This window comes from Sylvia atricapilla, chromosome 5 (genome assembly GCF_009819655.1).
Source record: "Sylvia atricapilla isolate bSylAtr1 chromosome 5, bSylAtr1.pri, whole genome shotgun sequence".
Classification (NCBI taxonomy): Eukaryota; Metazoa; Chordata; class Aves; order Passeriformes; family Sylviidae; genus Sylvia; species Sylvia atricapilla.
Window position 1 is genome coordinate 22,223,065 of NC_089144.1, and position 24,795 is coordinate 22,247,859.

At 49.3% G+C, this 24,795-nt stretch overlaps 1 protein-coding gene across 1 annotated transcript in view; it reads left to right on the top strand.

Moving 5' to 3' along the window:
* The first annotated feature begins 580 nt into the window (after positions 1 to 580).
* The window catches only part of LOC136361535 (collagen alpha-1(VII) chain-like), a 62,212-nt gene continuing 37,997 nt past the window's right edge, over positions 581 to 24,795 (top strand). The window contains exons 1-18 of the mRNA XM_066319535.1: positions 581 to 667; positions 4,182 to 4,362; positions 4,863 to 5,022; positions 7,883 to 7,976; positions 8,932 to 9,108; positions 10,068 to 10,228; positions 11,205 to 11,334; positions 13,190 to 13,306; positions 13,817 to 13,972; positions 15,466 to 15,582; positions 17,364 to 17,510; positions 17,673 to 17,792; positions 18,568 to 18,726; positions 20,332 to 20,460; positions 20,687 to 20,836; positions 21,605 to 21,742; positions 22,137 to 22,283; positions 23,007 to 23,126. Of these exons, the coding sequence (XP_066175632.1) occupies positions 598 to 667; positions 4,182 to 4,362; positions 4,863 to 5,022; positions 7,883 to 7,976; positions 8,932 to 9,108; positions 10,068 to 10,228; positions 11,205 to 11,334; positions 13,190 to 13,306; positions 13,817 to 13,972; positions 15,466 to 15,582; positions 17,364 to 17,510; positions 17,673 to 17,792; positions 18,568 to 18,726; positions 20,332 to 20,460; positions 20,687 to 20,836; positions 21,605 to 21,742; positions 22,137 to 22,283; positions 23,007 to 23,126 (2,473 nt within the window). The 5' untranslated portion in view covers positions 581 to 597. The remainder of the gene's footprint in view (positions 668 to 4,181; positions 4,363 to 4,862; positions 5,023 to 7,882; positions 7,977 to 8,931; positions 9,109 to 10,067; positions 10,229 to 11,204; positions 11,335 to 13,189; positions 13,307 to 13,816; positions 13,973 to 15,465; positions 15,583 to 17,363; positions 17,511 to 17,672; positions 17,793 to 18,567; positions 18,727 to 20,331; positions 20,461 to 20,686; positions 20,837 to 21,604; positions 21,743 to 22,136; positions 22,284 to 23,006; positions 23,127 to 24,795) is intronic.

Consider the following 24,795-nt stretch of genomic DNA (forward strand, 5'->3'; position numbering starts at 1 on the left):
GGAATTTGTCCATGCTCCCCTGGGGACAGGTGAGGCTCAGAACAGGAGAAGAACTTTTGGCTTTATAAATAAAATTCCTTTTGGTGGCACCACTTCTTCTCCACCGGGAGAATTCCCTGTTTTCCAGAGGGGGAATTTTGGGGAGTCATTAAACCATCAGCAATAACCAAAATTCCAGATTCCTCTGGCACGGTGGGCTGGATCCTCAAGGAAGGTCATCCTGGATTTAGGGGCCTGGAGAAAAGGATTTGCTGCAGGTGATTCCTGATTTTCCTGGCCTTTTCTCCAGGATTAATGGAAGTGGGGAGTTCCTCTTGCGTTTATTCCACCACCAGTATTCCCATTTCATATTAATTGCTTCAGGTGGGTGTTGGGAAAGGGAGGGAAAGCTGAACTCTCAGCACGAGCAAAGAAATGAAGGAATTCAAGGATTTGTGGATTTTAATCTGTTTTCCAAGCCAAGAGGAGCCTTTTTATCCGGAATAAAGCTTCACCCTGAGGTGGCCCCAGCTCCAACCTCTTTCCTTCTGCAGGTCAGGGACTCTCCAGGCTCTGTGCTGACTTCCAGGGATTTCCAGGAGCTGCTTCCCAAGGGAAATGTTGTGTGCCCAGATCCTCGTCCTGGCGGTGGCCACAGCGCCCTTTGGAGCTGGGGCTGTCCACGAAGGTGAGTGACAAGTGACACTTCAGGGAGGAAAATCCCTTTTCCAAGCAGGTTTTCCTGCTCCTGGCGTGGATCCACACATGGATCTGTCGGGTGGAGCTGTGGTGCCTTTAATTTCCTGCGTGGGATCCTCTTAGGTGTGGGATCATCTGGGTAACAGAGGAATTTAGGGCCTGAATTCCTGCTCTGGGATTTATGGAGGAATCAGGGCTCTGCTCGGTGCCCTGCCTGAAAAAATAGTAGGGAGAAAGGGAAAACAAATCCCAATTCCTGATTCCTCCTCTGGATTCCAAGGCCTGGTTCCAGCCATCACACAGGAACTGGGAGAGGAAAAGCCTCAAGGAAGGCTTGAATCCTTTCCCTGCTTTTTTTGGGGGTCGGGATGGCACAAGGATTCGCCTCCCTGGCTCCATGCAAGGCCCCAGAGAGCTTTTGGGGATGAGGGGCTGGATCCAAAAAGGAGGAGAAAAAAGAATTCCCGGGAATATCCTCACGGATGGCCCAGGCTGTATTTTTGGTCTCGGGGTGGGAGATCGTTGGGAGGATCCTCCAGAGTGAATCCAGAACTCCCAGGATTGGGAGGGATCCTCCTTTTCCCAACAACTCCCAGGTCTGGAGGTGCAAATCCATCTAAATCCCTGAAATTCAACAAGGAGTTAATGGAATCTTCAGCGTCAGCTCGGAAATTAACTTCATTAGGCCCCTGTCCATCAATTAACCAATAAACTTGACTCTGATGCTGTTTAATTCCGAGCTGGGAGCGGGGCAATAAATCAACATTTGGAGACATCTCTGGCAGAGCCATGATGGATGGAACAGGATCGTTTTGGTGGCACATGGAAAATTCCAAATCCAATCCTATCCCCCTGTGATTAATAGAGCTGTCCAGGGGTGGGATTTTCTCCAGAAGGTACCAATCCAAAAATCTTTTAATGTCCCACGTTTCCCATGACAGCTCCGCTCCGGTCCTTGATCCAAGCAGGAATTTTTAGGGTTTGGGAATTATTTGAAAAAAAACCAAACCAACCAACCAAACAAACAAACAAAAACAAACACACCCCCCCCCCCAAAAAAAAAAAAACAAAAACAAAAACAAAAAAAACCAAAAAAAACTCCAACAACAACAAAAAAGAAAAAGGGAAGACCCCAGAATGGGCTGGGATGGTCACCTTAGTGGGAAAATGTCACCATCCCAACCTTTGGAATCCCATATGTGTTGTTTTCCTCCTCGTTATCCCTGAGGGTGGGGTGAGGAAGACTCTCAGAAATCAGGATGGATGGATGGAGGAAGCTCTCCGGGAATTTGGGATGTGGATGAGGCAGCAAAGACCCCTCTGATACTGATTTTGAGGATGTTTTCCAACATCAGGGCCAAAAAAGCAGGAAGACCTGAACTTCCTGGATTAGCTCCAAGAGGTGGGCAGTTCTGGGTTTTGTTGGGAATTTCTTGTGGGAATACAGAATGTGGTTACCCTGGGAAGCTGCTGAAGGGTTTCCACCAGTCCTGAGGAGGGAGGTCAGGATTGGGATTTGCTTCCCTCCATTTTTCTGTGGGACCAGGGACATCAAAACCCCAAAGATGAGGAAAAGGAATCGATCCAAATTGGAAGCAACATGTGGGGAAGGAGCTCCTGGTGATCCATGGGCAGCTTCCAAACACCCTGGACAGGGAGATCTCTGGGAAGGATAATTAAAATAATAATCTCCTATTTGCCTCAAGGAAAAGTGCTTTATATTCCAAATTTAACCCCAGAAAGAGCCAATCCCTATTTTCCTGCAGCAAACAGAGTTATGTTGGGAAGAACTCAGCGTCAGGAGGCAAGAAGAAGGAAGAACACCCCCAAAATCCTTGGGTAACATCCATCCACAGCTGGAAAATGATCCCTTCTCCTGCTGGAAAATGATCCCTTCTCCTGCTGGTGGCCAGAGAGGATTGATCAGGGACGCAGCAATGAAGCACAAATCCCAAATATTTCCAAGCCCTTTGGGGATCCAGGGAATTGAAGAGGTCAGGCTAGAGCAGGTTTTCCATGTGCAGCAGAATCCTGGGAAGCACACCCAGCTCCTCTCCCTGGAGACAAGGACAGATTCTCCAGCCTGGCTGGAGCGAGTTGGGGCTCCAGAGCTGCAGGTGGAAGTCAAGGCTGGGTAAAACCCAAAATGACACAAAATAGGGAAAAAACAAATGGGACAAGGTGGAGCCCGATCCCAGTGAGGAAGATCCAAACCCTCCTCCTCCAGCAGGGTCTGGAATAACTGCCTGCAAGGGAGAGAAATTCCGAAGAAAATACAAATTTTCCGTATCCCTGGCAGAGCATTCATGAGTTCAAGCATCCCAAAGAGTCATCAGATTCCTGTCTATGGAATGGATTTACGGAATCCAAAAAAAACCACGGAATTCACTTGGGGAGGGAACACTGGGAAGGGAAAAATGCCTTGCTGTTGGCTAAGGAAATTTCCCTGTACTCCTGCCCGTCCTCTGCCATCAGAGCTGTCGTGGGATAGCTGGGAAAAACACTCCAATTGTTCATTCTGTGCACGAAATTCTGCTCGTGCCCAGGGCTGGGTGGTCCCACACCTCCTCACTGTCCCTGGTATGAATCCCAGGATGGTTGATGGGATGGCAGAGCTGCCACATCCCCAAATTTCAGTTATGGCTGGCCCAGGGGTCTGTGTGTGGCTCTGGGAATGTGGAATCCTCAGGCTTGGGATTCCAATCTGGAATTCCCTTGCTTCCAGAGTGTCCTGCACACCTGATGGAGCTGGGATTTGGGGTTTGTGCTGAAAACCATGGAATAGTTGGAGTTGGAAGGGGCCTTTTAGGGGTGATTAATCCAATCCTGCCATGGACAGGGACCTTCCATAATCCCAGGTTGTCCTGGCCTTGGGGTCTTCCCAGGACGAGGAACTTCTGGGTCAGAACATCCAAATGAGGAATTGGGAGGAAATTAAGGACAACACAACACCTGGGAAGCACTTAAACATGGTCTCTGCGTCTCCTTCCCTTGGGTATCCTGGAAATTCACATTCTGGGGGTTTTCCCTCATTCCATGGTGTGGGATGAGTCCTGGCTTCAGGCACTTCCCAGGATGGGGCACCTCTGGATGAGGAAGTTCTCCTGGGTCAAAACATCCAAATGAGGAATTAGGAGGAAATTAAGGAGAACACAACACCTGTTAACTCTAGGAAGCACCTAAACATAGTCTCTCCATCTCCTTTGGTACCCTGGAAATTCCAGTGGTTCTGAGGGTTTTCCCTCCTTCCATGGTGTGGGATGAGTCCTGGCCTTGAGCACTTCCCAGGATGGAGGACCTCTGGATGAGGAAGTTCTCTTGGGCCAAAACATTCAAATGAGGAATTAGGAGGAAATTAGGGACAATACAACACCTGGGAAGCACCTAAACATGGTCTACCCGTCTCCTTCCCTTGGGTATCCTGGGAATTCCGGTGACTCTGTGGGTTTTCCCTCATTCCATGGTGTGGGATGAGCCTCCTTGTCCCTCTTGTTGTCCCTCAGCCTGCAGGACAGCAGAGGTGGCCAATGTCCTGTTCCTGGTGGGGCAGTCAGAGAGCGCAGGGAAGGAGAGCTCTCGGCTGCTCCGGGATTTCATCGGGAGCACGGCCAGATCCTTCGAGAAGGTGGAGATGGGAAGAGGAGGCGTCCGGCTGGGCCTGGCTCTCTATGGGGAGACACCAAGGTAGGTCTGACCATCCTCCTCCTGCCACTCCCTCCGGGATTCCTGGGATCCGGCTCATGGATGAAGAGCTACTGCAGCTCTGAGTGAGAGCTGAACCCTCAGCAGCGTAATCCGGAGGTGCTCGGCCACAGGGAATTCTTTCAGGGCAGGAAGGATGGGTTTAGCATTCAGATTGCGAGTTTTCGATCCCGGGTTGTGGGACCACAGTCTAGGGCTCATCTCCTGCCCGTTGTGACGAGAACTTCTTGGCATGAGTTAAATCCATGGAAAGGTTTGGGTAGGAAGGGAACTTACAGACCATTTCATTCCAGCTTCCCTGGCCAGGGACACCTCCTACTACCCCGGGGTGCTCCAAGCCCGGTCTTGGACACTTCCAGGGATCCAGGGGCAGCCACAGCTTCTCTGGGCAAGTGGAAACGAAATGTCAACATTATTTCTGGTTGTGGCCATTTTCAGTGCATCCCTTGTTCTTTATTCCCATTCCTCATTTCTCATTCCAGGATGAGCATTGAGCTCACGGATTACGTGACCATCAAAGAAATGCTGGATGCAGTTCAGGATCTCTCCTTCAAAGGCAGCAGCCTCCAAACAGGCTCAGCCCTGGTTTTTGCAGCTCAGGCCTTGTCCCACCAGGACACCCTGGGACAGGAGGCAGCAAAGGTGGGTGAGCTCCTGAGGTGGGAGCAGCTGGATCATCCCAGAATCCTGGATTGGTTTGGGTTGGAAGGAAATTTAAAGATCATCCAGTGCCACCCCTGTGCTGTGGACAGGGACACCTCCCACTGTCCCAGGCTGCTCCAAGCCCCAATGTCCAACCTGATCTTGGACATTCCAGGGATCCAGGGGCAGCCACAGCTGCTCTGGGAATTCCAGCCCAGCCAAGAATTCCCAATTCCCAAGATCCCATCCAGCCGTGCCCTGTGGCAGTGGGAAGCCATCCCCACTTTATCCTGTTGCTCCATGATTGTCTTGGTTTGGAAATACAGGTGTCTGCCAGGGAAAGCTGGAGCTTCCCTTGGAATGGGAAGTGTAAATCCCCTCCCCCCAAATTATTATAATTTTGCAATTTTTGCTTTCGGGCAAATATATGGAAGTATGAATAACTAGGAACATTTAAAAATTAAAATACTAAGATAAATTTTAAAATTTTAAAATCTAATATTAAAAATTTACTAGGAATATTAAAAATACAAATGCAGTAGTACAAAAAAGGACAAGCAAACAAAAAAAATCCTGGAAACCCTGACAGAGTCAGAACACGACCTGCCCCCTGCTGGTCAGGGTGTTGGGAGCAGCCCAGTCCAGTCCTCCTGCAGTGACAGATGTGGTTCTGTTGGAGCAATGATCCTGCAGGAGGGGGAAGTTTTCCTCTGAAGGTCCAGTGGTGCTGAGCTGGGTCTGGTTTTCCTCTGGGAATCCAGTGCAAACAGGCTGTGCTGCTGTTCCAAATCTCAGCTTTTATCCAGGTGGGAATGCTGGGCTCCTCCCCCTGGGTGGAGCCTCTCCCAATGGGATGCTGGAATTGTATCAGCCATGCAGTGAGCCTGGATGGCCCATGAACAGCAGATTCCCTGGAGGGAGGATGGGTCCTGGAAGCGATAAAGAAACACTGCCCCAGCTGATTTTAACAGCTGGGCCATTAACAATGTTCTGAGATAAAGAAAAAAATATCTCTTCAACCAGATCCAACAGATTGGGAATAGAATACACACTTTTGGTTACGTCTTGCCTTGCAATCCAAGACAGTGATCTTGCAAGTTGTCCCTCTCCACAGGGAAGAATTCTTTCCTAGTGTCCAAACCTAGTCCTCCTTTAGGAACTGCTCGTGAGGACTTGTAGGGATGAATCCTCTCCCTGTGCTGGCGGGAATTTCCTCCTGGAGTTCCTGTCCCAAGCAGAGATGACACACAAGGGCATGAGGGCCGTGCAGAGAAGATCCTCAGGGGAGCAGCTCTGCCTTCCCAGCTCATGGGAATGATTCCCTGTGAGTTCCCTCAGGGGTGCCGGGTTTTTGAAGGATTTAATTCCAAGAGAGGGATTTCATCGGTGCCAAACCCTGCTGCTCTCACTGTGACCTCCTGATGTTGTGCCCATGTGTTGGTTCAGGAGGACAGGTGTCTGACAGGGAAAGCTGGAGTTTCCCTTGGAATGGAGAATGTAAATCCCCCTCCTTTCCAAATTATTGTAATTTTGCAATCAAAGGCATTTCAGGCAAAGATTTGGGAATAGGAATAACAGTTCATTACTAAAAGTATTAAGAATACGCATGTAGTAGTACAAAAAAAATCAAACACAGCAAACAAAAAAAAAATCTAGGAACCCTGACAGAGTCAGAAATATAGCCTGGCACCCTGGTTGATGTTGATGTTGGAAACAGTCCAAAGTAAGCCCTCCTGGAGTGTCAGATATGGTTCTGTTCGAGTAGAGATGGTCCTGTAGAAAAGGGTCCAGTAATGGTGAGATGCGTCTGGTTTTCCTTCGGGAATCCAATGGAAAAACCAGTATCTGATGTCCCTGAATCTCAGTTTTTATCTAGTAATGGTTTGGCTCCTCCCACTGGGTGTAGCATCTCTCAATAGGATGATGTAATGTGTCCTGTCATTGGTGAGCCTCGATGGCCCATTAACAGCAGATATCCCTGTGGAGGAGATAAGGAACACTGGGGTGATGTAATATGTGATATCGTTGGTGAGCCTCAAAGGCCCATTAACAGCAGATATCCCCGTGGAGGAGCACTTCCCAATCGGATGATGTGATGTGTGATGTCATTGGTGAGCCTCGATGGCCCATTAACAGCAGATATCCCCACGGAGGAGTACTTCCCAATGGGATGATGTGATGTGTGATGTCATTGATGAGCCTCGATGGCCCATTAACAGCAGATATCCCCATGGAGGAGATAAGGAGCACTGGGATGATGTAATGTGTGATGTCATTAGTGAGCCTCGATGGCCCATTAACAGCAGATATCCCCACGGAGGAGCACTTCCCAATGGGATGGTGTAATGTGTGATGTCATTGGTGAGCCTCGATGGCCCATTAACAGCAGATATCCCCACGGAGGAGCACTTCCCAATGGGATGGTGTAATGTGTGCTGTCATTGGTGAGCCTCGATGGCCCATTAACAACAGATATCCCCACGGAGGAGCACTTCCCAATGGGATGGTGTAATGTGTGATGTCATTGGTGAGCCTCGATGGCCCATTAACAGCAGATATCCCCACGGAGGAGCACTTCCCAATGGGATGGTGTAATGTGTGATGTCGTTGATGAGCTTTAAAGGCCCATTACCAAAAGATATCCCCTGGAGGGTGTAAAGAGATAAGGAGCACTGCCCCACCCGGTTTTAACACCTGGCCCATTATCAGAAGGCACCCCCCTCCTCCCCCTGGAGTTACAAGAGATAAAGAAAACACCTCCCCAACTCGTTTCATCAGATGGAATAGAATAAATTTTGGGTTTGGTTACGTAACCCAAGACAGCCTATTTCTTCCCTGGCTCTTATCCCAACTCCTGCAGGTGGTGGTTCTGATCACGGACGGGAAATCCAGCGATTCCGTGGAAGAGGGAGCACGGATCCTGCAGGATGAGGGGGTGACAGTGTTTGCTGTGGGTACGTGTGGCCACCAAAACCCTCTGTGTGCCCAACCCCCTTTGTTTTTCTCCTTGGGCAGTATTCCTGATTTTCACAGCGTCCCCTTCCTAAAAACTCCTCCCATCGCCAGGCTCTGGAAACCACATCAAGTCAAGGAAAATCGTTGTGTTCTTGGATATATTTGTTGTAGTTAATAACTGATTTATTCAGTGGGAATCAGTGGTTTTGTATCTGTCAGAGCCACTTGGGAATTTGGGAGGAGTTCAATGTGATGTGACATTCAAAAAAAAAAAAAAAAAATCGAAAATGCTTTTGCTTCTGGAAGTTTCTCTTAATGGGGTTCAGAGACTGACTCAAAAAATGTTTTTCAGAATAATTCCATGAGCAAGGGAAGGTTCCACTGGCTTCCCCCCATCCCCAAGAGTGAAATTCCACCAGTCAAATCCTTCCCTTCCCCAGCTATTTCAGGGAATGACAGGAATGGTGGTGGGGTTTCAATACAAAGAGCAACCAGGTTGATTTGAACCAATGTAAGATAAAAACTGGGGAAGGATTCCTTGGCTGGCTGGATTGTTCCCCCTTTTTTTGGTTCAGCCAATTGGTTCAGGAATTTTCCAACGGCCTCCCAAAATCTTGTTGTCTGCTCAGCACAGGAATGTCTCTGTATCCAATGAGAAGGTCAATGTCCTGCCCTGTTCCCTTTTTTTCCACCTATCAGCCCATTAGCAGCACTGAGACAATCTTTATGACACCTCTGGAAAAACCCTGACCTCTTTTCCCTGGTGGAAGAGGCTTCCTCTGCTTCCCCCATCCAGCTTGAGACTCCATTCCTCGTTCCATCCTTTTCCTTGGCAGCACAACCCAAAACTGGTGTCAAACTCAAGGCCCAGCATGTTCCTCCCCCTTTCCCAAGCCTGCCCTGCCCCATGGATGGTATCTGATGTCCTCTTTTCCTGCTCTTTCCCTCCCCTAGGGATCAAGGATGCTGACAAGAAGGAGTTGGGCAGGATTGCTTCAGATCCCACTGCGGAGCACGTGCTTTACGTGGAGGATTTCCAGCTGCTCCCAAACGTGGCTCCCAAACTCTCTCGGAGGCTTTGCTTCACCGCCTCGGAGCCGCCACGTCCTGTCAGGCAGAGGGTGCAAGAAGGTGTGTCCAGGCTCTCCCTTGATCCTGTTTTCCATCTGCTCAAACCGGTCCCTGGATGCGTTTCCATGGGGATGAGCTTCCCTCTGAGGGAGCTTGAGGGGTTGGGTGATCCGAGAGGAGCAACTGGCTCATGGAGCTGCTCCTGCTTTGGGACGGTGCTCCTGGGTGTTTTTTCTTGTGGCTGCCTCTCCGTGGTTTGTTTAGGGATCCCAGATCCTGGGAATGTTGATGCTGGACTAAACAATGGGATGGAGCAGCGTTTCTGCTCCTTGGGGCGTTTCACTGTGGGATTGTCAGGAGCAGGAATTCTGACAGCACAGCTCAGGGTCTGGGGAAGAATTTCATTCCCTGCTGAAGGTGCAAAGAGCAGCCAAAGGGTTTTCCAAAGAGGTCTCTGAAGAGATCCAGACCTCTCCTCAAAGAGATCCTGACACTGCAGTGAATCCAGAGGTGATGGCACTGAATTCCTGCCCCTTCTTGGCTCACAAGTTCATGAGAAGCTGAGTTAAAAGCTTGGGGTAGAAACAGGGAGAATATCACCTGAGATTTAAAAGGGTCTCTCTCCTTTTTTTGGCTTTTTCTGTGGTTCTGCAGCCCTTCAGGGCTTCCTGTGACATTCCATGGAAAACCCAGGCTTCCTGTGACATTCCATGGACAGTCCAAGCTTCCTGGCACACTTCTTCAGTGTTGGGAAGAGGAAGGACAGAGAGGAGCTGCTGCCCCATGCATTATCCAGGTCTTCACTGGGGAAGCATAACCAGAGCCAATTTTGGTTTCCTGCTTTGTGCTGTCAAAAAACTGGCCATAAAAAATTCTGCTGGAGCATCCCCTGTCTGGAAACCGATCCAAGGTGTCCCTGTGCTCCCAGCCTGGGGGACACCCACGGCTTTCTCCGTGTGGAATTTGTTGACTCCATCCGTGAACTTTGGATCCAAACTCTTTCCTTTGTGTTTTTGCAGCTGAGCAGATCCTGGGCCCTCGGGAGCTGCGTGTCAGCGAGCACAGCCACAGCTCCCTTAGGCTCTCCTGGGTGGCAGCCACGGGCAGGGTGACAGGGTACAGTGTCCATGTCCACCCCTTGCTGCCACCGGGGCAGCCGGAGCCAGAGCACCAGCGGCAGGTAGGGCCATATTCCCGTTTTCCAGGGCACCAGTTGGGGTTCAGTTCCCAATGTTGTGGGGTCATCCTGTGTTGAGGTCACAGCCTGGTTAGGAGGTGACACCACGTCCCTCAGCCTTCCTGGGCACAATGGAAATGGCAGGGTTTCCTGAGGGTTGAAGGGAAGGTGTAGATCCACACTGGGTGTGGGTCCACCATGAGATCTGCCAGTTACAATTCCCAGTGTTAGGTTTCAGTTCCAATGTTGTGGGGTCATGTTTGGTTAGGAGGTGGCACCCAATCTTCCCAATATCCCATCCTTTCTCTCCTTATCTTTATGATGCCACCTCTCAATCCCATCCTGCCTCCCTGGCAGCATCTCCTGCTCCTCCTGCTGCCAGAGTTTTGGTAAGATCTCTGTGGGTTTTGGGATTTTCCATGTCCTTGTGTGAGGGATGCTGCCCTTTGCTCCAGCTCATCCCACAGCGCACCAAGTTTGAGAGTTAAGACTGAAGGGTAGAAGATATTTGCCCTAAAAGCTTTGATTCCTAATAATAGAACAAAGCTATGAAAGCTTAAATTATTAAGGTGAAGATTATTAATTGTATTAATTATTAAAATTGTATTTAACTGGAATGATCATCCTTGGCAGCCTCTGTGTTTTCGCTGTTATTACAAGATCCCGAAGTTCTGTTTCCATCCCTTGCCCTCAGGATAGATCAAAATTTCCTTCTCTGAGCTTAAAAGGAGCTTTCTTGGTTGTTTCCCTTTTGTTTTCTTCGAAGTAATTTGAGATCACCTTTACCCTTAATGCACTCTCCATGTTTTATTTCCTGGGCTATTCCATGGGCTATTCCACAGTTTTGAGGATCACAACACCTGGGTGAGGGTTTTAAGAGGCTCCTGCTCATGGAAGTCACCTTGAGCAGATGTAGAAGGTCACCTGATGTTGTGCTGCGGTGGTGTAATGGTGTCCCTTGTCCCCCCGCGTGTGACAGATGGAGGTGGATGGGGACACGACCACGGTGCTGGTGACAGGTCTGAAGCCCAGCACCAAGTACGTGCTGACGGTGAGGGCCAGCTACGGAGGAGCCCTCGGGGAGCCGGCAGCCACCAAAGCCAAAACACGTGAGTGTCCCCTGGGACATCCCTGAGGAAAACACACACCCCAAAGCTGGAGAGGAGGGAGGGAGGGAGGGATGGATGGGTGGATGATGGACAGGTGAATGGATGAAGGATAGATGGATGATGGAGGGAAGGATGGATGATGGACAGGTGGATGGATAAAAGATGGATGGATGGTGGATGGATTGATGGATGGATGGTGGATGGATGGACAGAGAGATGAATGGAGAGGTGGATGAAGGGCTGATGGATGAAGGGTGGATGGCTGGATAGATGGCTGGATGGATGGACAGAGGGATGGACAGATGGATGAAGGATGAATGGACGGATGAGGGATGGACGGATGGTGAATGGATAGATGGATGGGTGGATGGATGGAGGGAACAATGGATCGATGATGGATGAATGGATGGAGGGAGGGAGGGATGGATTGTGGGATGGGTGGATAGTGAGATGGATAATGGATGGATGGGAGATGAATGGATGGATGGTGACATAGGTTTGGAGCTTCTAAGTTCATTAGAGAAGCTCCCGTTGAGTCCCAAGGTGCAGGAAGGACTCCTTGGCTTTACAAACTCCTCCAAGAGGAGCCTGGATGGGGCTGGATCCAATCCCAACCCCAGATTGTCAATGGATTAAATCTAAGGAATTACAGAGGTGTGTTTGAACCTTTGTCCAAGGATTAAAGATGGCAAACCAGGTATATTTATATTTAAATTAATTATTTCCTATGATAAATGAGTAGATAAAAAGATCTTAATCAGAATTATTTACTACACAGTAGAGAAGCTAAAATCACCAGGTAGGGCAGAATTGTGCACTTTATCAAAGTAATTTTACTATAGTAATTATATTAAAGTAATTATATTAAAGTAATTATATTAATGTAATTATATTAATGTAATTGTAATAAAATTAACAAAACACCCCCAATTATTGAAGGAGAGATTGATGTCACTCACCTAGATCAATGTCCAGGGGCAAATCTCTTCTGCTGACCCTCAAAGGGTGGCTTTGAGGGGTGTCCCCACCCAAAGGAGGGATCTGCATTCCCAAGAAGGGATATGGGGATAGTCAGGAGAACATTTGAACGTGGGACTGGGCTTTTATCATCTCTGCTTTTAGGGATTCTCAGAGTTTAAGGGGTTCACTAATCCCACTGACATCCCTGGACGAAGCACAGATCCTGCTTTGCCCAAGGAGTTATGTAAAGCATTTTTCCTTTCTTTTCCCTGCCTTTTGTTCCTCTCCCCTCCAACACCTCCTGCGAGGTCTGGAATTGTTTGTCTTCTGGAGGGGAGATCTCTGACAGGATGAATAAATAAAGCTCCTCAATGAGGTTTGACTCATCTGTACTTGCCAGGAAGAAGATGGAATGTCTTTATGGGTGGAAATAAAGCCGTTTGATCTCTCCTCTTATTATCCCCAACACGAAGCCAGAGGCAGGAGCTATAAATCCGTCTGCCATGGCTGGCTGGATCCAAACGGGCTCCTCTCCCTTGGAATTGTGGCTGTGGGAGCAAAGCAGGCTTTGATTCATGGCTTTGATTCCTGCTCAGTCTGCGAGAACTGCAGAGTTTCCCCTGCCCAGGGTAGACTTCCTCTGCTTGTGAGAGGATATTTCAGATCCCAACACCATTCCCAGAGGAAACTCACGAACTTTCTGCCTTGGGATATTTCATCCCTATTTTCAAATGGGAAAAGGGTTGGTAGGAGGGGGAGTTTTTGTTTTAAGGAAGCAGCTGAGGGAGAGTTGGTGCTTCTCCTCTTTGTGTCTCTGTCCCTGAAGACAAAAGATTTTTCCAAGGATCTTTTCCATTATTCCGGCACTTTTTGCCCTGTTTTTTTGTCCCCAAAGCTCCTGTGCCTCCAGTCACCAATTTCCGTGTGATAGAAGAAGGACTTTTCAGCCTGAAGGTGGCTTGGACACCTCCCCTGGGCAAACTGGAGGGCTACAAGATCTACATCCCCAGGGGTGAGTTTTATTATTTTTTAATTTTTACCAATTTTAAATCAATTTTTCTTAATTATTCTTGGCGTTTGGTTTAAAAGGAGCAGTGATCCAAGGACAGGGAAGGTGCTGTTAACTCCTGGCATAACTCTGTAAAGAGTCCAGGATAAACTTTTCCAAATATTATGGTTCATCTGGGATAGAGGAGAGTCTTGGAAGGACTTTTCCTTGGAAGAACAAGCTGAGGATGACGCTGTGACTTCCTTGTTTGCCCTGGCACATCCAGATGTTTTTTTTCCCGCTCAAGTGCCTGCTCTGGTGGGGATTTGGGATGAGTTCAAGCCTTTGGGATGCCTCCCACTCCCCTCCGTGGGATCTGAGAGCTGGGATAGCACAGCCAGAATTCCAAGCAACACCACATGGATTGGGAGACTCCAACCACGCCCCTGAGCCACCTCCATGGTGTGAAGACTTCCCTGTGGGATTTGGCCTCATGGAAAGGCTTCACCATCCCTCTTCTCCTTGATTTTGCAGCCAACAAGCCTGGGATGACCCTTGAGCAGATCCTGCGGGGCGATGTCTCTTCCCACCTGTTGGAAAACTTGCAGGAGGACAGGGAATACAGCATCAGCATCTACGCCGTGTATCCTGAGGGCCCCAGCCAGCCCGTGGCTGCCCTGGGGAGGACACGTAAGAGCTGTGACCCCGTGGTCGGTCCCCTTTGTCCCCAGGTGTTGTGTCCCCACCTCAGAGCTGGTGCCCTGCCTAGGTTTGGGAAGACAGGTGTCTGCCAGGGAAAGCTGGAGCTTCCCTTGGAATGGAGAATGTAAAGCCCCTCCTTCTGAATTATTATAATTTATATATATATAAAAATATATATATAAATATATATATATAAAATTAACAGACTCTCAGGCAAAGACACGGGAATAGGAATAACAGTTCTTTACTAGGAAAGTTAAAATAAAAATGTAATAGTACAAAAAAAATGGAAATAAAAAGGAAACCCTGACAGGGTCAGAACACGAGCTGCCCCCCTGCTGGTCAGGGTGCTGGGAGCAGCCCAGTCCAGTCCTCCTGCAGTGACAGATGTGGTTCTGTTGGAGCAATGATCCTGCAGGAGGGGGAAGTTTTCCTCTGAAGGTCCAGTGGTGCTGAGCCGGGTCTGGTTTTCCTCTGGGAATCCAGTGCAAACAGGCTGTGCTGCTGTTCCAAATCTCAGCTTTTATCCAGGTGGGAATGCTGGGCTCCTCCCCCTGGGTGGAGCCTCTCCCAATGGGATGCTGGAATTGTATCAGCCATGCAGTGAGCCTGGATGGCCCATGAACAGCAGATTCCCTGGAGGGAGGATGGGGCCTGGAAGGGATAAAGAAACCGTGTCCCACCTGGTTCTAACAGCTGGGCCATGAACAGAAGGCACCTGCCCCTCTCCCTGGAGTTATGGGGAATGGATTATAGACGAGAAAAAGCAAACCCCTCCCCAACCAGTTTCGACAGATGGAAAATAGAATACACACTTTTGGTTATATATTGCAACCCAAGACATGCCCTCGCACACCAAGACCTTCCCAGTTCCGTCCTAACTCTTCCCTCATGGACATCCTCAACCCCATCCTGCAGTTTGGGGGAATGTGGGAGATCCTTTTCCCTCCTGTTTTGTGCCCACAGTTTCACAAGGTTGGTGCTGGGAGGTGTTTGTTCCTGGACAGTCACAGGTTGGGCTGTTCTACCTCTGGTTTATGAGATGCCTTCAGCCCCTGGGCAGGAGCTCCTGGAAATCCCTCTCATGGAATCATTAATGCTGGAAAAACCCTCCAAGATCCCAGAATCCAGCCGTTCCCAGCACTGCCATATCCCCAGGTGCCACATCCATGTGGCGTTGAAATCCCTGCAGGGATGGAGGATGGATTTCTCCAGGGATGTGACTCCACCACTGCCCTGGGCAGCTCTTCCAGTGCCTGACCACTCTTTCCATGAAGAAATTTTTCCCCATATCCAACCCAGACCTCCCCTGGCACAGCTTGAGGCCGTCTCCTCTTGTCCTGCCCCTCATTCTGTGGGAGCAGAGCCCAGTCAGGCCACCTCCTTTCAGGTGTTCCCTTCACCCAGCTGAGCTGGAGGGACATTCATGGAGGGATTTCAAGTGGATGCTCTGAAAAGTTTCTTTCCCATCCTCCTTCCAGTGAAGCTCCTGCCTGTGGAAAACTTCTTGCTGCAGAACGAGACCACGGACACGCTCCAGGCCAGGTGGAGCCCTGTCCGGGGAGCAACGGGGTACAGGCTCACCTGGACATCAGCAGGTATGGACAGGGGTGGGGGTGTGTATCAGTCAGCAGAGCATGGAAAGATGGGAGCTGTGAGATTCCCAAGGTGTTGGATGCACTTTGGATTGGATTCCATTTTTGCCCAGAGGGAATTGAGGGGTTTTTTTGGGGGGGTGTGTGACCAGTGGAGTTTTCTCTGCCGTGGACACAAAAATTCCTGCTCTGGCTCTGCATGGAGCAGGCCGGTGGATATCCAGCTTTGTTCCATGGAATTAGTATTCCATGGATTTACTGGACCTGAGCAACCTTGGAATAGGTGAGAGGAGCTGGGAAAACCCTCCCTGCAGAGCTGCCACAGCCCCTGAGTATTTGGGGTTACTCTTTTTGGAGGGACAGCTGAGTACATGATTTTTGGGGGGACAGCCTGGAAGTGCCTGTGCTCATTTTGCTTTTCTCTCTGCAGCACCAAAACCAGGCTGCATCCCCCAGAATCCTCATTTTTAGGCAAATTTGGGAGTTCAGAGACAGACCCACCTTTGCAGCTGGAGCTTTTCCCCTGCCCTGAACCCAAACATATTTTCCCTGGTGCTGGGAGGGGGAGCAGGAGTGAGGAATTCCAGTTTGGTGGCAGATTTTGGCCTTGGGAGATGGATGTTTCTGGGGCTCAGGGATGTCAGGACACCTGGGCTCTATCCCAGGCTTTGGATAAAAAACATATTTTCCTCTCTCTCAACTCTGCTGGTTGTAATGGAAGGAGACGTTTCCCACCAGGAAAGGGAGGGGGAGATTAGTGGGAGAACAGCTCCAAAGGTCGCCAGGAGGGAAAAATCTTCACAGGGAAGACCTAAAGCAGCTTTTATGGCTTTGTAATGAACTTTTTCTCACAGCAAACCCCAAAACTCAGCAGTTCGCCCATGCTGTGCCCATTATCCCAGCTAGGAATGGAGCTTGGTCTGGGAATGGGGACACTGAGGGGACAGTGGGACAAAACCTCCTTAAGGTAGAACAGGAAGAACACATCACCTCCACCTCGAATTCCCAGCTGCTTTTTCACTTGCTACCAGGTTTTTTCACCCCAGTTCCAGGCGTGGAAAAATCCCAAGGGCAGCCCCTCGCCCCCAGCCTTTGGGTCCTCTTCCCACACTCCATCCCATCCCGGGATTAGGGATGTAGTGACGGGACCCGGACTCTGCTGCCTGTCCCAAGCACGGGAGGGGTTCGGTTTTCCTCGTCTGACTTTTAAAAAGATTAGATAGACACAAACTGGAGACGGGAGCTGTGGGGACGGGGGATGAGGAGAGCAGGTGGGAAAAGGGGGGTGGGGCTCCGGCTGCTGCTGGAACAGAAAACGGGGACGTGGCACCATCCAGTGACCAAACTGGAAAAAGCATTTTCCCTCTTTTAGCGGTTTCCCTCAGCATCCTGCTGCCTGCACCTCCCTGCTCTTGGGAATCGGGTGGATCCACAGGAATTCGGTTTTAATTCTCCTGCCAGGCACGTTTAGCTGAGCTGGGTTTAGCCCACAAACAAGGACATTAAAAATGGGGTTTGGGGCATCGCTGGCCTCAATTCCCGAAGGGAATGCAGGATGACTCCAGCACAGAGTCACTCAGGGCTAGGCAGGCTGTGGCCTTTTATGGGATCCCTTCCAGACCTCAACGTGCCCGGCTTGGGGGTTTCCCTGGTTTATTCCCTTTGCTCTGCAAATCCATGAGTTGCCTCGGTGACCCCTGAGCTCTTCCCGGGTGGATGTGGATTATTTCCACCTGCACCCACCCGGGGTGGGCTGAGCCTGGGGACGCCGTTTCCCTTCACAGAGGGCAGCATCCAGGACGTGACCCTCGGCAGCTCCTACAGCTACTACATGATCCAGGGGCTGGAGCCGGGCGTGGAGCACACGGTGACCATCAACCCCATCTTCGGGGACATCGAGGGACCGGTGGTGACGGGCAAGGCCACCACGGGTGAGTGTCCTGCAGCACGGGTGACATTCAGCCCATGCAGACATGGGGGTGCTGGCACAGAGTTGGTGTCACTTCTGTCACTTCCCTGCGTCGTTGGGGTTTGGGGACCTCTTTGAAGCTGTTGGGACCTCGCTGGAACTGGGCAACTCTTCTCCCTTGCAGTGGCATCCAGCACCGTCCAGATGCTGAAAGTGAGCGAGATTTCCATCAACAGCCTCCTGGTGTCCTGGGATTCGGTGGCGGGAGCCACTGGCTACAGGGTGTCCTGGGGTCCCACACCAGGTGAGATCGGTCTCTGCTCTCCCTGGAATGGGAAAACCTCAGGAGTGCTGGGAGTAGGGCAGACCCAGCTCACGAACTGCTCCAAGCAGCCTCTCCCACAATTCCTGAGTGAATGAATTCAGGGATTATTCCTGGCCCTGTTTATCCAGCCTGGCCCCAGCCCACCACTGTGAGTCCCCAGGAAGGAGACAGGGAATGTTCCCAGATTCCTCTGGATGTGAGATGGTTTGGATTCAGTTCCTCTTCACTGGTTTCGGTCATTTAGGTATTAAAATTCCACAATAAATTACCACTCCCTTGCTAAATAAATATATATTAAACTAATATATATAAATAATATATAAATAATATATAATAATATATAAATAATATCTAAATAATATATAAATAATATATAAATAATATGCTAAATAAATAAATATATATTAAAATATAAATATTATTATATAATAAATAAATAAACTCTCCCTTGCCCTTGTGAGCACATGGAATCCCAGCATCACTGAGGTTGGAAAAGACCTCCAAGTCCAACCCGTGCCCAATCCCCACCTTGTGATGGAAGTGCCACATCCAGTTGTCCCTCGGACACCTTCAGGGATGGGCACTCCAAACCTCCCTGGACAGCCCCTTCCAAGGCCTGACCACCCTTTCCATGAGGAAATTCCTTCCTTCTGAATTATGCCCTCCAGCAGCGGGAACAGGGTGGCTTTCCCAGGATGTCACAGAGTGCACTCCAGACTCTTCCTCCTCTTATGTTTTATTTTCTCTTCCAAAGAATTCTTTGGCAAGGACCGTCCCCGTCACCTGGCCCTCAACAAGTCGGTGACGTCCCACCAGCTCCGCGGCCTGGCCCCTGACACCGAGTACGTGATTTCTCTGGCCGTGCTCTTCGGCTCCGGGGAGGGCCCCGGGATCACCACCTCGGCCAGGACGGGTGAGTGCGGGTGGGAGCTGGAGTGGCTGCTACAGAACACAACCCCGTGTGTCCCTGAGTGGGCCCGTTCCTCTGCTCTGGGCTTGGAAGAGCTTCGGATTCGTAAGATCCCAGATTGGCTGAGGTTGGAAGAGTTGGGAGGTTTGGAAGGGTTTGGAAGGGTTGGAATGGCTGGAAGGGTTGGAAGGTTTGGAAGTGTTGGAAGAGTTGTAAAGTTTGGAAGGGTTGGAATGGCTGGAAGGGTTGGAAGGTTTGGAAGTGTTGGAAGAGTTGGAAAGTTTGGAAGGGGTGCGAGAGTTGGAAAGTTTGGAAGGGTTGCAAGAGTTGGAAAATTTGGAAGGTTTGGAAGGTTTGGGTGGGTTGGACGGGTTGGAAGGTTTGGAAGGGTTGGAAGCCCATCTTGTTCCAGCACCTTCCACTATGCCAGGGTGCTCCAAGCCCCATCCAACCTGGTCTTGAACACTTCCAGGGATGGAGCAGCCACAGCTTGTCTGGAAAACCTGTGCCAGAGCCTCCCCACCCTCCCAGCCAGGAATTCCTTCCCAAAATCCAACCTCAACCTGCTCTCATTCTGTGTGAAGCCACTCTCACTTATTCAAAGTCCCTCCCCAGCAGTGAAGTGCCCAATCAGCCCTCACTGAGCTTCCAGGTATCCCAAAATTCACACCGGTATTAAATCCTCAACATTGCTAGAATCCATCTGAAAAAAAAAAAAGCGGATAAATAGAAATTCTGGGTAAAATCTGCTGTGGGAAACCATAGGAAGATAAAGAGGGTGGAACATCCCAGTGCATTCTTTTTTGGTTGGTGATAAGGGCTGTCTCCTGCCTCAAAGAATTCCATAATTCCAAAGGGATTTGGAGAGATCGGATTCCCCAGACAAGAGGCAGCAGATGCCAATCTTTTATGTGAAATGGGGAAATTTGATGGACAAACCTTGTCCCTCCCTCTCAAACTTCTGGGCTGCTGCCCTGGGAGCAGGGAAGAGGCAGCACTGCTGCTCCAAGAGCAGAGGTGGGATTCTTGGAAGAGGTTCCAAGTGGCAGCAGGTGACTGGAAACCCTGGAATACCACATGGAGAAAATGGTCTGACCCTTGTGAGGAAGAGAACGGGGAATATTCAGCAGCCGTGAGGGCTCTGGGTGGATGTTTCACCTGGGGCACTGGGATATGGGTCTCCTGGCTCCATGGATCCCTGAACTGCGTGCCCTGGCCTTGCTCCCACTGCATCTGGGCAGAACGTGCTCCTTGATGACCTCAGGGAGTGATGAGGAGACACCAAGGATAAGAAAATATGCCATTTTTAACCCTTTGATATAATTTTGACTCATTAACGTGTCACCGATGAGCCTTTGGGCAGGAATTAGGACACTCCTGATGTTCCCATCACCCTGGCCTGCCCTGGCCTTGCTCCCACTGGATCTGGGCAGAACGCGCTCCTTGATGACCTCAGGGAGTGGTGTCTCTCCAGGTGAGGATGAGGAGACACCAAGGATAAGCAGACACCACTTTTAACCCTTTGATACAATTCTGACTCATTAACATGTCAGTGATGAGCCTTTGGGCAGGAATTAGGACGCTCCTGATGTTGTCCTAATGCTGCAGCTCCTCTGGGATCCGTCTCCAACTTCAAGGTGATGTCCCACACCAGCACCAGCCTGTCCTTGGCCTGGAGTGCCACTGCTGCTGCCACCAAATTCAAACTCACTTGGAGCCCCGTGGGAGCAGGCAAAGGTGAGCAGGGAAAGGACATGCCAGGCACATTCCCGAATTCCTGACCCGCTCTTGGGGATAGCAAAGAGATCCCACAGCCTGGAAACTTGCTGATGAAAGCTCCTCCTCTTTGTTTTCACGGTTTTATTCATGGAGATCATCCCCAGAGCTGTGGGACAGCAGTGCAGCAATTTCCTTGAGAGGAAGGAAGTGAGCTCCAGGCTGTGAAATGTCCCTGTTTTTCCAGGAAAACAGGTTTCCAGGACTCGGTACCTGGGCAGCAGAGTGTTGACTCATCGAATTGAGCACCTGGTGCCCAACACCCTGTACAGGGTCAGTGTCCGGGCTGTGTTCAGCAGGACCGAGGGGCCAGAGGTGATCCTGACTCACCACACAGGTAAATCCTGCCGGAAAAACCCATCCTTGAGTTGGGATGCAAAGCTTGGGTTGGTCATGGGCGGGGGATTGGCTCAGTTGGTCAGGGCCTGGTGATAAAGACACCCAAGTTTTGGGTTTAATCATCATGTTCATCCATCTGGGAGCTGGACTCCGTGATCCTGGTGGATCCCACTCAGGATGTCCTGTGGATGGTGGAGGCACGAGCAGCCCTGGCTGCTGGTGGCAATAATCCAGGGCTGTTCCCGTGGGACAGAGTGGCACATTGTGTTCTTCTGGCATATTGGACAATCCTGGATTTATCAACGCAATTCCCGGAGTTATTTATCCACAGCCACCTCAGGAATGCAGGAGCCTCTCCACAGGCACCACCCAGGGTCGCTCACCAGCCTCCACTCGAGGTTTTGGGAATTCCTTGGATTATGGCTTTGCCTCTTCCAACACGGAGCTCTGGCTCCTTTCAGTGTCTTTTTCACCTGAGTCCATCTCAGTGAGTTTTCCATGGAATTTGAAGATGTGTCTGGATGATCCAGACACACCATGTCTCTCCCTCTGCGTGTCACCAGTTTGATGTGGGTGGTAGGAGATTTTGTTAAGATTCCTTGGCTTGGAATCCATGGATCCATTAGGAATTTCAGCCTGGTGTCCTGGACAATGTTTGGAAAGTAGATCTTGAATGAATGCCCAAATTTTTCTCCTCCACCACAGCTTGGAGCCATAGTGCTGCTCTGGGACTGAGCTGAAATCTTCTCCTGGTTCATTTTTCCAGCTCCTTCTGGAGATTCCAAACCCATCCCAGCCATCCAGGACCTGAGGGTTACCAACACTGGTGTAAACACTTTGAAGCTGGCTTGGAAAAAGCTTCCTGGGATAAGTCACTACAGGATATCCTGGGAGCCATCCAATGGTAAGAATCCCGATCCGTTGGTCAGGGAGCAAAAGGAGCCCCAAAAAATGGGGAGTTTGACTCAGGAAATCCCATTTTCCATGGGTGGTCAGGGTAGGTGGGGACTTTAATGTCCACAGGGACAGGTTGAACTCCTCTAAATCAACTCTGAGCTAAGCTTTAGGCTCTAAGCAAGGATATAAATATAGCTGGGATTTGGGAATTCCAAAAATTAATTCCTTTCCGTGTTTGCAACCGGATCTCTCCTCTGCCCGTGCCTCAGTTTCCCTGTGGGCAAAGCAAGTTCCTGACTCCCCTCCCTGGCCAGGTCCTGTCAGATGTGTGTGAAGCTGCTGTAGCAATGACCGTGACACGTCCCTTTCCGTGGGGATTTTTTTGGGATGTCTCCTCCCAGGCGACTCGGAATCCTCCCAGCTGGTGCCGGCAGAAGCCGTTTCCTTCGCAATTCCCAAACTGAGGGACAACACCACCTACACCATCTCCGTGTCTGCGGTGGGACAGGGACAGGAGGGAATCCCCACAGTCCTCACGGCCAAAACCTGTGAGTGAGGGATTCATGGATTGGGATGAGAGTATCTCCATGGGGAGTGAAAGAAAAAAAAAAAAAAAAAAAAAAAAGGCAATTTTGGCTGATGGACACCTTATTCCTGCCTTACTCCTGGAATTCCAGGACGTTTTGGTTGGAAGGGGCCTTGAAGATCATCCACTTCCAGCACCTTCCATAGACCAGATTGCTCCAAGCCCCATCTTTGTTTCTTTTCAGATCCCACCAAAAAAATAGGCATTGATCATTTCTTCTTATTACCAAGGAATATTGGGATTTCCCTATCTTCCCCTGCCAATAATCCCTGGTTTTGTGGCACATTATCTTGGATTTCCCTCTTTATGCAATATCTTGACCATTTCCAGCAGGTAAAGGCCAACATCCCTCATGAGCTTTGCCCAAAGGGGCAGGTTTGGAGATCAAATGGAGAAAGTCAGGGATGTGGAGCCAGCACTGGGATTTCAGGGAGCATCTGGGGAAAAACAAAAAAATCACCTTCATTACTCACCCCAGAACCTCAAATTTCAGTCAGTTTAGAGCCCAGATTGAAGATCTGGCAAAATTCCCACCAAACGAGAACCTGGTCTGATTCAGCTTCTTGGAAAACACCTGGAGTGCTGGAGGAAGTCCTTCCTCTCACCAGAACCACGGGATTTAGGAAACAGAAACGTCTCCAAAGCTGTTTCCAGCCTTGAGCTTTGTTCCTTGCTTTTCCAACAGTGGATTTGCCCAAAGTGACGGATTTCAGAGTGCAGGAGGTGGCAGATTCCAGCATTTTGTTGTCCTGGGATGCTGTTCCTGGAGCATCCCTGTATTTACTGACGTGGGGATTGTCCTCAGGTAATGTTTGGGGTGGGAAGGAAATTCTGATCCATCTCCTGAAGTCCTCTGGATCCAGTTTAGCAGGAGAAGCCTGGGGGTTTCCATGGGTTCCTTCATCTCTGCTTCTCCATTTGGCTGAAAAAAGAAGGAAAATGGGAGCTGGAGGAGGCTCACAAAATGCCCCATTTGGCCATTGCAAGACCCATGGGGGAAGGAAAAAAGAGGGGTGGGAATAGCTCAGGAAAAAAGGAATTTGGGCATTATCTACATCCCTTCCTGTCCATCAAATCTATCACAAAAAAGTGGATTTTTGTCATCCATAAAACCTCGTTCTTACCTGTTTGAGATCTCTGGTCTACTGTGAAAAGCTTTTAAAAATTCCCTAATCATTCCTCATCCTTTCTTCTCCCAGCTGATTTGGCTTTTCAGGATTTGCCCTTTTAAAACACTGACTCCATGATTTTTTTTCCTGGATTGGACTAAAATCCTCTGTGAATTTGGAGTTTCCTGTCCCTGTGGCTTCAACCACAAACTTTTTCCTAGGATAAGTTCACGTCCAAAGTCAGTAAAGAAACCAAATCTGACAGAATTCTCTGTGCTCCTTGCAGAGATTTGGAGGTACCAGGAGTTTTAGTTTATTTTTTTAATTCCAAGGATATTTCAGGACTGGCAGCTCCATACTTGCAGGTTGTGTCACTCAGGATGAACTGCCCTGTGACAGCAGATTTTTTGGGGGGATAAATATTATGGAAAAGTGATTTGGGAATGGAAGCTTTGGATCTCTGGGGTGATTTGAGTGGCCTAAAGCCACTGTTCCCCTTTCTGTGCTGTGCTGTTCAAATATTGATCCAGAAGAATTCAGAAATCCCTGATTTCGGAGTTGTCTGGGAATCAGGAATGGATAATCCCACATCTGACAGTCCCCCCGTGCCCTTCCTCCCTCGACCCTGCTGGAATGGGTTTATAAATATTGATTTCCCATCATCAGCAGGTGAATCCTCACCCCACTTCTCCACAGGATAAAATTTATGCTCCTGACTGAGTAATTCCAGTTTTTTCCTGGGTAATTATCCTGGCTGCCAACATTGGTGTATAAAAGCAATTAAGAATGTGGTCGTTGTTTTTTGTCTTGATTAATTTTGCTCCACACAACTTGTTGTGGGGGTTTTTGTTGTTGTTGTTGTTGTTTTGTGGTTTTTTTCCCTAAATGAGCATTTTTTATAACACATTTTCCTTGCTCCTTTTAAAGCTCATTTAATGCCCTTTTCCCTACTGGTTCCATCTAGCCTGTCCCATAAAAAAAAAAAAAAAAAAAAAAAAACAAAACCACCTGGATCCCTTTCTATTCCACTTGGGATCATTCCACCTGTGGATCAGACAAAATAAACCAATTATGGCTATTTTGACTCAACTTCCCAAAAAGTGGGAAGCACAAGAATTCACGCCAAATTTCAAGAGGGATTTTACCATTTTATGTCAAGGAGGAAAGCCTCCCTTCCAAAGATTTTTGTGGAGATTTAAAACAATGAACTAGATTTGATTTTTGGAGATCTTTTCCAAGCTTAATTCTATGAATTGATGACAGTGGAACAGACTACTTGCACCCATTTCATTTCTTGCCACACAAACAGAGATTTTTGGGGTTTTTTTAAAGTAAAATATTATTTCAGAATAAAAAAGGTAGAGA